We start from the raw sequence: 12,877 nt of genomic DNA, 5'->3' as shown, positions 1-12,877 counted from the left end.
AGTCCAAAAATGCTGTTTTATTATGTATTTTTGAAATCACAATAAATTATTTTTTATGTTTAAAAGTAAAAAAAATTGCAGTTAGTTTGCTCCACTGTTTGGTACTGTGTGTGTATAAATATAAACTATATGGTAAGTAACACCATACATACATTTTATGATATACAAATATACTTTAATATACTTTTTGTCTTGGATGGTGAATTTTTTATTTTTTTACACTTATTTATTGAGGCTTCCAAACTCGAGACGACAAGACAACTAGATTTCCATACACAAAGCAAAATGCATATTTTACTTTTTTGTATATTTTTCACTTTTAATTTGAGAGTTGTCGAGTTGTTAAAACAATAAAAATGATGTACCTAATTGCATAACTTATTATTACATAATAGTTTTTCTTTTCTTTTAAATCTAAATTAATTCAATTCAAATGACAATTTCTAAAGTGATTACACTCTTTTTTTCAGAAATGCTACTGTTCAAATAAGACCTTACGATAATATTATGTAAACATGTTTTACCTGTGTTTCTACAGCAGCTAAAATATGACAACAAAAGTGAACACTATGAAGTGAATTTTAATCCATTCACTTATTCAGATTATTAACAAAAGAGCAGGTGTGGAGTGGGCAGGTAAACACACTGGATCCTGTTAAGGTGCAGTTCAAAAGCAGTTGTTGAAACAGATTTCACAATAATAGAACTATTAATCTGCCATGGATCACTCAGACGTGACCAACTAACATGGTTTATGTAGTGGTAATATAAGGTCTTGAGCAGTGGCTCTAAACCTTTTTACATTGAACATTAGGTGGCAATCCAACACAGTTCCAAAGCTGAGTAACACTTTTCTAAAAGGCTTCATTTGTTGACACTAGTTGACTTCTCATATAACAACTAACAATAAACAATACTTACACACTACAGCATAACTCAATACATTCAGTTCAACATTTATAAATGCATTTCTAAAAAAAGTTGTATATGTTAACTTTGGTTATGCACAATTGACTAATATGAACTAGAATTGAACAACTGTATTTATGTTCACTTACTGCTTTTAAAACAGTATTTTTTAACAAAGATAAATAAAGGCTGTGAAAAGTATTGTAAATTATAAAAATATTCTTCATTGATGTAGAAACTTGTTGTAAAGTGTTACCTAAAATGTTTTACTTCAACAACAAGATCCATAATTAAAGAATTCCAGATTATACACATATTGCCAAGTTGTGACATTCTGCACATATTTCAGTTTCCAAAATGATGTAAAGAAAGAGTTTGCAATGTAATTTTAGGTTAAGCTTACATGGTGCATTTTAAACAGCTTTTGAACACTAAATATTTTATCAGATACCAATATAATGTATGTGATTGAAAAAATAATACAAATATTCCTTGATTTATTGTAACATGTCTGGGCACTTTATAGTTGTATGAACTGATGTTGTTCTGAATATTAAATTAATATGCAAAACAGTTATGATACTTTCCCTTTGATGTTCATAGAATAATCAGTCCTTATTGGCATATTCCAAATGGCACCTTTTTTCTTTATTATAACATTTTAAAATTAAAAAATGCCACAAATAATACCAACAACTAGCTAGGTTAACTGATTATCTCAAAAATCCATAGATACTGCTGTTAACACTTTCTCTGACAAGCGGATGCATTGCTGCCTTCAAGTGGAGTATGAACTATTGTATTTCATGCACATGAACACTCAAATAAAGTTTTGTTCACCGGCGGGAAACTTGGAATTATAGGCAGTTTCAACAGACGCGCACACTAAGTTAAATTCTGTGTTTGGTTATAAATAACAATTTATTTTAGCCTGTACTTCATAGATAAATATTTTATTGTATATAAATTGTATTAAATAAATTGAAACTACTCAACAGTTATTGATTCTTTGCATAAGTCTACCGGAACTTAAGTTAGGGCCATATAACGTTTGTGTATGTTGTTACCACTGAAACAATTTGTAGATGATACATGAGTTGCCAAGAGGCATTTTAATATCTAAAACAATGCAAAGCAAACTGCTGTCAATTGGAATGAATTATTTCTCAAAGTTAAATCTACATCCATTTATTTCATCTTAATATTTGCAATCAGTGGGTAAACTTGTGAAAACAAAATATTTTTAGACACCATTGAAGTGAAAGTGAACTATTTGGCAGATATGGTGACGCATACCTGAAATGTGACCTCTGCATTTAACCCATTCAGGTTAGTGAACAATACACACAGCAAGTCGTGAACACATGTAAACCCGGAGCAGTGGGCAGCTATCACTGCAGCAGCCTGGAAGCAAGTAGGGGGAAGGTGCCTTGCACTTCAGTCGTTACCCGCCAGACCTGAGAATCGAACTGGCAACCTTCTGGTCACGAGTCCGACTTTCTAACCATTAGGCCAGGACTTGTACCCATGATCAGAGAAAGATTACTGATTGCCATGTCTTCTGTAAAAGAAAACATGTCTGGCACTCGGGCTGTGCAATTTGAAAAATGAATTGCAGATTTTTTTGCAAAGTCAAGCTTCAGCTCAATATTGTAAATAGGAGTGTCCCAAAATCACCATAAGCCAAATTTGGTAACAAGCTCCACTGTTCCAGCATAGTTCATTAATTCAATTGTTTCTTGAATGGTTACGTTTTATTTACAATACTGTTCCAGAACAGTCAAATCCGAATATTCAGTGTGTGAAGCGCATTTCACTGATGATTGCTTCATGGACTTGGGAGAGATCAAGGCCGGCTGTGCATGAAAGATTTGGATAAAAAGTGAGGCAATTCCAACAGTTAAAACTTTGCAAGGATGTGATCTGATGAGCCCTTTAAAATGTATTCAGCAAACTAAGTTTCACCTTAAGCCTTTTCCCATACAAAACCATTATAAGAAAACGACTGAACCTGGCTTAAAGAACTGAGAAAATGGTATAGGTTCATGCTTGATATCAGCGATGAAAATATTTTTTAATGATTAGATTCCCCTGCCCATTGTTTCCTGCATTGTGTTAAGCCACCTTAAGCTGTTTCCTTATAAGTGCTCGTTCTCGTGTTTAGTACAAGGAAGGTTTGAAAGAAATTTGGTTTTCCTTGATCGCTGTTGAGGCACGTTAAGCTACGTTAAGCGTTTTTCACATTAAGTGTTTTAGAATGTCTCCATTTTTGAGAAAAATGGAGGTCATACAGATGTTAAACTGCTTACTGGTGAGTAATTAATGACCGAATTTTCTTTTTTTTGAAGGAGTTATCCTTTAACAAAAACGTTTCCCAGCGACTCGTGGCCCTTTTGGCGTTCCATACAGACGCAGACGTCACATTCAGTGGGACGAGTGTGTGTGTGACTCCACTCATTCACTGGATCTACAGGCACATGCAAATCTCTGCCAAAGGGAAGCACAGTCTGGAGTTTAACGACACCAAATGACGAGAAAATACCTTGTTGAACACTTGTGTGCGAGTAACAACCCTCAAGAGTTTACATTAATAATACAGCGCGTTAAGCTTTTATATAAGTCGAGTAAAAGTGGACTTTAACTTGTTAAAGTGTCCGGACAGTAGCGACTGAACCAGCGACCGATCGTGGAGCCGCTTTTATGCTGCCAACAACCCCACAGCGAAAACGAGTGCCTGAAACTAACTTCAAGGTAAGAATGCAATGGATTTCACAATTATTTCTATAAATTTGTTGTGGTAAATTAAATGTGGATCATGACTTATGGTTTTAAGTTTGTTAGTGTTGTGAAAACAGGCTGAAGGTGGTTGTGTTGAAGAGGTAACGTTGAGTTATCGCGCTCGCGCTCGTGTTTTATGTAGTCGCGATACTTCATTTACATCTCTTCGGCAAATAAATAATTTCCACAGTATAACGTTACGTAGTTTGCGTCAAAAACGTTTATATTGTTATTCTTAATAGTCTTAATAAGATATACTTAAGAATTATTTGTATTGATTCATATCTGTAAACAGTGCTATACGGTTAAATGTGATGATGCTAAAAGCAAGTTCCCAAGGGTTTACTGGAGTAACGTTAACTATGATGTATAATACATTTATGTAAACAATGGTTGATAAAGTCATTTTAAGGACACCATTACTGAACTTGAACTATTTGCTAACCAGAATCTCCTCTAAACTGATCATATCAGTGCCTCTCTGGAGATGGATGTTGTATTATAGTCCTGTATGCATGTTTTGTTGTTATATAGAAGGGGTTTGGCCCTTATGATGTGGATGCTCCAAGGGTGCTGGAGGATAAAAGTACAATCACCCAATACACACACAGGCATTCATTCCTCTAACATCCAGAACAAGCTGTTTAAATAATGGATTGGTAGTAGGAAGTCATATTCGAGACATCTGTCAGCTGAGTTTAAGTGCTTCTGACCAGTGTTGGGTGTAATTAGTTACTAAGTAATTAGTTAATGTAATTAAATTACTTTCCCCTTGAAAAAGTAAAGTAAGGGATTACTCTTATTTTGTCTGTAATTTAATTTCAGATACTTCTGACGCAATTGAACGGAATACTTTGAAATATATTCAATAGTGGAAATTACATAAAAATTATACTTCTAACTTTAAAATGTATGCTTTAATGTATCCCTCTTACATTTGTATACTTTGGTCAGTTAATAGGAATAATTTATCCTGTTTTTTATTATTCATTTGAATGAAGTATAAAAGCCGTTTCACGTCTATCCTTGAATCGATTCTGAACAAAGTTGATGTAGGATATTGAAAGTAATTAGTAATAAGTATTTAAATCCTTTTACAGAGAGAAATGTGTACATTAATCTAATTGCACAATTGAATATGTAACTAGAAATTAATTACATTTTCAGAATAACTTACCCAACACTGTTTCTGACAATATCTGCGTTATTTGTACCAGCAAAGCTAATTATTAAAGTTGATAAAAATGTATATTTTCTTAGTTTTATGCTTTGACATCTTGTTTACCTGTTTAAAATTCCTATATATTTTTTTTCAAGTATTCGTTTATTTTTCTGCGTTTCAGGTCATACAGAATGTTGATATGTAAAAATGAACAAAATTTACTTTCCGTCGATAATCCAAATTTGGTTTGGCGGTACAACCATTGCCTGACATAATATTACTAACATCTTCACTCAATTCTGAAAATCTGTGATTTTGTTGTTGAAATAACAGGCATGCTGTATGGATTCAATGGCTGTTTAATTTACATCTTGGATGTAAACCATAAGATTGTAGGTTCAAACCATGTAAGAGTTGATGCGTGAACTATCATCATTGTGTCTTTTATCAGGTTGACTGAACATTTAGTGTAAGATACTTTGGATAAAAGCAAATGATTGTTTGACTAATGGACAGCGTGTCAGTGTAGTAGTGACATCAGTGGCTACATATTGGAGTTTAATATCCTAAAAAACATCCAGGGCCTAAATGAGTGGAAATGTTTTGCTTAATGGAGATAACCTCTTCCTTTTATCCCAAGCAACAGTGTAAGTGGAATGTGTGAAACGGTCAGCGATATTTTTGAGCCGTGTAACCATTAAAACCTTGACCTCCATAGTTTAGTGCCCCTGGATCACAAAACCAGTCATAAGTAGCATGGAAACTTTTTTTAGTTAAAGCCAAAAATACATTGTATGGGTCAAAATGATAGATTTTTCTTTTATGCAAAAATCATGAGGATAATAAGTAAAGATCATGTTACAGGAAGATATTTTGTAAATTTCCTACCATGAATGTACCAAATCTTCACATTTGGGAGTGGATGGCCTGCTACAGCGCCTCTGATTAACAAATTTAAAGGCAATTTTCTCAATATATTTAGATTTTTGCACCCTCAGTTTTAAACAACTGTATCTCGGCCAAATATTCTTTCAACCCATACATCAATAGAAAGCTTAATTACTCACGGAATAGGCCTATGTGTTTGCAAATTTACACCAAATTAATTTGACCTAAAGCACATCTTAACATGATAATAGAGTTCAATCAAAACGTTGGCCATCAAAACAGTACACCCTCTCACTCTCAGAAAATCTTGCACATTGTCAGTCGTTTGGCAACAAAGCGACCAAGTGTAAAAAGACCAACTATTGGCCCTGAGGGAGAAGATGTGATTACAGCTATTGAGACTGACAGCTTTTCTCACTCCTTCTGTCTCTTTGGGTGTGTAGAGAAAGCAAGATAGTATACAACAGGGGAATGATTATATGACAGCTGTGTGATGCTTTTTTAAAGCTTAAAGGGATCGTTCACTCAAAAATATACATTAAGTCATCATTCAATCCCCCTCAATTTTATATTTTTGGTGAAGTATCCCTTTCAATAAAAATGTTGTCATCATTTTATCACCCTCAAGTTGTTCCAAATCTGTATGAATGTCTTTGATCTGATGAACACAGAAAAACATTTAATGCTTATAACCAGACAGATTTTGCCCCCCAATGACTCCCATAGTATGAAGAAATACAATGGGAGTCAAAAGTGCTCCAGAACGGTTTGCTGTCCTACATTCTTAAAAATGTTTTCTTTTGTGTTCAACAGAACAATCAAAATGATAAAGTCATTTTTCCTACTATGGGAGTCAATGGGGGACCAAATCTGTTTGGTTAAAAGCATTCTTCCAAATATCTTGTGTTCTGACGTGTTCATCAGGACAAAGGCATTTATACAGGTTTGGAACAACTCGAAGGTGAGTATATGATGACATCATTTTCATTTTGGGGTGAACTATCCCTTTAAATAAAAATGTTGTCATCATTTAATCACCCTCAAGTGGTTCCAAATCTTTTTATATTTCTTTGTTCTGATAAACAACACAGAGCTTCACTTTCCCGTTCCTGGTGCTTTTTACTTGGTGTATGTAGTAACTACTGTTTTTCTTGCCAACTCCTTTTTCAGGTTCTGGTATGTCGGTCCAAAAGCTCCAGTCCTCCCAACCTACTAAACCACAGCATCGACAGGGCCTCTGCATTCCCAGAAACTGAGGTCCACGCGACTCAGAAAAGGCTCTGGAAACTTGAGAAAGAAAAACGGAAAGCGATTCGTACGACAAAATTGAATTTCCAGTTCTCCCTAGCTTTCACATCCACAGCTAGACAGAGAGCTGAATGATATGGCCTGTTGAGTTTCATGACATGATTGTTGGAGGGATACAGATATCTGGTTGCTTGTGGTTCCCTCAGACGTCTGGCTGACAATCACCCCCTGCTGAAGACATCTTTGCCAAAACAGAATTGTGGGATAGGTTTGTGCAGTGGTTGTGCTTCTGTATGGAGGTGTAAGGGAAGAGCAGGACTCTTGAGGGACACTGGTGGAGTTCCGGCTAGTAGGAGATCATGGGAAAAGAGCAGGATCTTCTGCACGCAGTCAAGCATGGAGATCTCGCCACAACGCAGAAGCTTCTGGCCAAGGTCAAAGCTAGCAAAAGCAGTAAGTGACCATTTGTTACATCTTATCCTATCACGTGAGTTTGTGTGCGGTGATGATAACAAGTCTATCCGTGAAGTTCCATGTTCCTCCATCGACACAAGCAATTACGCTACTGCTGAGGTGTTGACAGATGCACTTTGAACAGTCAGAATAGTCTTCCGATGCTTTTGTGGTAGTGTACTTGTACGGATGCCAAGACGAAAATGTTGTTGCTCAGAGGCTGCTCTTTCATAGCTCCATTTTATGGAGTTATTTGTTGTTTCCATTCAGTATCAACTTGGTCTCAGATGTTTGTAATGTAAAATTGCTTTGGAGGAATATGAGATTGTTCAAAAATATGAAGAGGATTGAGGTGTAAATTGAATGTAGATTTTATAGAAGAGAGTTATTCAGAGTGATATCTGCCGAAACCAATTCTGAAGATTAAATAAATATTTCTTAATGTATTGGTGCATCTCTGTTTAATAGATAAGATAATATGGATACATTTGAGGAAATTTGACGAGAAGTGTTTCCGTTCGTGTTAACATCTTCAACAATATTGACTTTGCAGACTTAACAAATCTTAGCTTTGTTTGTAATATTATTGAGATCTCTTCTGAACCCATTGCTCTCCATTTATTTTGATAAATCTCTTGGTGAAATAACTGAGATGTTATAAACTTGCATGTTGTTTTTCTTAAGGGTCGTTGATAAAAGGCTGGCTGAATATGAATTGTGGAAATCTGCTTGGCTTCCTACAGAATTGTTTGGAAGCACATTCCCACAATTCATTGTTAAAAGCAATTCAATTTTTTTCACAATATTTCGCATTTATTTACATTTCATTCTATAGGTTTCACCCACTGATAAGAGCTTTTCTTGGGGTAGGAAAGGGGTCAGAGTTCAGAAGCTGCTTATCAGTTAAAGAATGATAGATAGTGAGTGTTGTTTTGGTTATAGGCTTCGGAGAGCCTCATTCATGTCTCTTGTTCCCAGTCCCACCAATTAGCCCTTGCTGGAAGTTTATCTTTTCTCCAAATACGAGATCTACAAGAGCAGTGTGACTGGGCTTTAAAACACCTTGCCAACAGGGTTCTGATAACATCAACAGACTTAAGTGTTAGCGTTGTTCTTTGCCTTTATCTCTTTACTGCATTACATTAAGAGCAAGCTGCACCCTGTTAGCCTCACACTCATCTCCAGGATGACTGGCTCGTGTTTTCTGTGATGTGGTATGAGACTGTAAAGGGACCTCCCAAACTGCCAGACATTAAGAGATGGATGGGGTACCTTCTACATTTCACTGTGTTCTGCTAATTTATGAAGACATTAAAGCAATATGCCTTGCCACTCAAGAGCCTTTATTACAGTTTACTAGAGTTTTTGTACAATTACAACAGTACAACGTAGTCAAATACATTTCTATTTTGCTTTTACAATTTTGCATTTGTCTAAAACAGCTTTACAATACAGTAGTAACAAAAAAGTCATGAAATATAGAGAATTAATGCAAATCTCTAAACTTTATAAATGATAATGTCTAACCTCTGTTATCCGTCGGCCGTGAGTGCATGAGAGGATGACATTCTGCCAATGAAGCAGTCGTGTCGTAAGTTTTGGTGACGAACGCGGCAGCGCAGAAAAGTCTGCAAAACAAAAGTGTATTTAAATAAATATTATCACATAAGATTTATATTAACAAACTTTATCGAGCGACTGAATGAATGATGAAATTGTGCATTAACAGTGGGCATTTATGTTACCTTCTGTAGAATTAGTATTATGCTCAAATGTGACTGGTACATGTTTGCGTTATCAATTCAGACCTTTAAACCAATATTGAATTGGATAAATGAGTGCAGTCTTGGTGTTTTATTTCACCTCTTTATCGCACTACTCTTTTAATCTTCATTTCATAACATACTCCCACATACTGAAAGAACTTCACACCTGGAGCGACCTTTATGGACCCTAAATACACCTGTTTACCTTTCAGGGGAGTATTGAGCATGTCCGTGCTTGTAATTATGCGACACAGGGGAGTTCGTCCTTTGAAGCTTGTGTGCTCTTGCTGGGAAGGTTTTTGTAGTTTCTCGCGAAAAGCTGTATGCTATTGACCCACAACTTGCAAAGTGTAACAAACCCAAGAAACTATCCCTTGAATGTGATAATGTTTCTGCAGAAACAAGCACTCATATTTCCTTTAGGACATGCAGGTCTAGTTGTTTGAACACCTGGTTACCCAGACTTCTCTTTTGACCAGTGTGCTTTTGAGGAAATAACAGGTTCAGCTTGGACTGGAACTGCAGGATTCAATTTCTATGACCAGCAAGAGGTCAGTTTGATAACCCGGCAGCCCCTCGGCTATTCTTTACCCAAGTGTCTGTAAACATGCCCAGATAACACACACACACTTCATGACGGGACAGGGTTGCAGTTGTTTTCTGCCGTAAGCACCTCTTTTGTCTCTTCTTTCCAATCAAGGCCCGAGCCCTTGTGCGTGTGGCAAGCTGGCTGAGTTATTGCTCCATAATGTCATCTTTAGTGTGCTTAGGGTCATAAAGGCATTCATACAGTCATTAACACTCGGCGGGCTTTTGTGGCCCTTATCCTTCAGGCTGAAGAAGGTCTGGCCAGCTGACTAGCCTACCCAGCGTGTTTCCACCCCTCCGTCCCCGCTGCTTTGTGTAAGTCCCCGAGGGGCTGCGCCACAGCTTGTCAGATTACCCACGATCCTTTGTTCATACTCAGAGTCTCGCTACTTCATCACCTTGCGATCCATACACGTGCTCATCAAGGCCCTGCATTGGCATGATGGGCAACGCAACAACCAACACCCTCTGTCGCATCTATTGAAGATGAACGCATCCCATTTCTCTTGACATCTGCCATCGGAGATTTGCTTTCTCCTTGCTGGAGACGCTCGTAAATCATGATGACCCAGATGGTGCCCAAACAGATTAAAGGGTATTATAGGTGAAAGAGAGACCCCAGAGCATGCTTCAGTTTATAAACACTTCATATGTATCGTGTCCTGTTCTTATTGCGCTCTATTTAGTTATTTGTGTTTAGTGAAATGATTTGGAAAGTTCTCATTGTGAGTCAAGACAACATCGATGTACTGCTGCTACTGTCTCTGCTACTTTTGTATAGCTGGTTTTTGCTCCGTGACCTTTTCTTTCCGTCTTCACAATAACAGATGGAAGTACGAGGTTGGCAGGAATTATAGTAGTATTTGTTTGTCTGTACGATGTTGCTTCAATCCGTAGAGTATTCCTCTTTAAATCCCAATTTCCCAGATGTTTGATTCCAAAAATGGTGTTGTTTTTGATATTGGGATATTTACAGTTAAGGCACAACGATTTTGCCTCAGAGATGGGCGTCACAAATAGAAACTAATAACTTAATACTGGAGCGCTTTGTGTACAGGTTTATATCTTGGTTGCACGTGGATGTTTTCAAGATATCTGTGGAACGTGATGTTTTGATCATTTGGGCATTTACATTTTTTTAGCAAAGTCGTTCATTGTCCAATGTAAAATGGTGAATTACGTAAAACTTACAATTGAATTAAAATATCTATATATTGTTTTTTGAATGCGTGAAACATGTTTGTAAGAAAGATTACAATCACGCAACTGTATTTAATCCATAACCTAGAAGCCTCTTAACCACCACCATTTCTACATAACATAACTCCTTAACTAGACGCAGGGGTGTTCAAGTGCACAGTAGTTTTAAGAGTGTACTTTATTTCGTTTTTTATTTATTTATGTGTGCATTTACATTGCCTTCAATTTAATACAATTTAGTTAGTATATAATAAAGCATTATATGGTCTTTCGGATCTAGATAGTGAATTGGTGCAAGTGAATTGGTACCGCCATTGTTTGGTCACCAACATACTTCAAAATATCTTCTTTTGTGTTCTGCAGATGAAAAGAAGTCATACAGGTTTGAGATGACAGTAGGGTGAATAAATGATGATTCCTTTTTGGCTGAACTATCACATAAAACATGGAGTAGAGAGCTTCTTTTCTTGTTTCTTGCCCCAAACTCATTCATTGTGTCTGCTTGCAGTTATTTACTCCAGCTTGTAGTGAAATGTAGTTAAACAAAATGGTCTAGTCCACCTGACATCATATCAGAGAAAAAGCTTGATGAGTCAGTCATGACTGTTCTCAGATCTCCTCGGGTCCATCACGGGGTTTGTCATAATGAAGTTATTTATGGACCTCTGGCACTTTAAATCCAGACAGCAGAAGTTCCTCATCAACACTTGATCTGATTTAATATTTGTGTTTCCGTGTCTGTGTTCATTTAATTACAGTGAAGCTTTAGTGTGGTGTGATGGGGCACACATGATGGAAAGATCTCAAAGAGTCAGTGGTTATTTTATAGTTTGTAAGAGCAGCGTTCAACATCGAAATCACGGCTGATTTCATCTGATCCTCTGACAGAGCGACTGTAGTGGTTTTGCTTTCATTAGTTAGTGGTTTCACTGCATGTTTATCTCCAGCAGCACCTCTAATGGCAGCTGGGGAAGCTAATGAGATTTTTGCGAGGGGGGATATTGAAGACAATGTGTTAAAATCCTATTAGACAGACTGTGAAATTCGGTCTCTGTACGGCAGCTGCCTGTCGGGTCTGTCACTTACTTGCTAAATGTTTAATTATATCTCGAAAGGGAAACATCCATCAGTCTGTCTGTCTTCAAGCTTCATTTATCTGCTTGATTTTTTTTACTTAAACAACTAAATAAAAGTTGGATGGTGAACCTTTAATAATGTGATTGGTCTGTCAGGGTCCAGAAACAATTTTGTTGTGTAACATCTCAATAAGAATGGTAGAAAATGTCCTATTTGTGTTGATCATTTCACCCTCGACCTGTTTGTTTCCCTAGTGGCTGGTCTCGATCCTGTCATGTCCATCAGACGCACAGACGCAGTATTTAGCACGTAACTGATAAGATTCCTGATAAGAGCAATTCTTTCCTCCCTCTGAATGAGTATTCAGACATTATCTTCCTGACACAGATGATATGCGCTGTGGGCATTGCCTGAAGCCAGATTTGTGATTTAAAAAAAGCGTAAATTGGGTCACAAACATTTGAAACAACTATCCAAAAGAAACAACAGATTTAAAATATATTGACAAATATATTCAGGATTTATTTATATAGAATTAAAATAAATAAATGAATAAAAACTGAAACCAGAAGTTTTTCTGGTCCGGTGTTTACACATTGCCAAGTGATTAATGTACCACAATGGAATGTGTGTATATATATATATATATATATATATATATATAGGGGTGTAACAATACATTCAGCTCACAATTCGATACGCTTAACAATAACGGGTTCACTATTGTCACAATATTTTGAACAAAATTTACAAAATGATACTGAAATTCAAATACAGTTGTTTACTTGTTTTCAAAACAATACCAATT

General features: G+C 36.4%; 1 protein-coding gene across 6 annotated transcripts in view; it reads left to right on the top strand.

The window, feature by feature from the left end:
* The first annotated feature begins 3,358 nt into the window (after window positions 1-3,358).
* Window positions 3,359-12,877, top strand: part of LOC130425563 (caskin-2) — a 51,608-nt gene continuing 42,089 nt past the window's right edge. For all 6 annotated transcript variants that reach the window (XM_056751810.1, XM_056751809.1, XM_056751808.1 and 3 more), the window contains exons 1-2: window positions 3,359-3,660; window positions 6,908-7,438. In XM_056751810.1, the coding sequence (XP_056607788.1) occupies window positions 7,345-7,438 (94 nt within the window). In that variant the 5' untranslated portion in view covers window positions 3,359-3,660; window positions 6,908-7,344. The remainder of the gene's footprint in view (window positions 3,661-6,907; window positions 7,439-12,877) is intronic.

This window comes from Triplophysa dalaica, chromosome 7 (genome assembly GCF_015846415.1).
Source record: "Triplophysa dalaica isolate WHDGS20190420 chromosome 7, ASM1584641v1, whole genome shotgun sequence".
NCBI lineage: Eukaryota > Metazoa > Chordata > Actinopteri > Cypriniformes > Nemacheilidae > Triplophysa > Triplophysa dalaica.
This window is presented reverse-complemented; position numbering and strand designations above follow the sequence as displayed.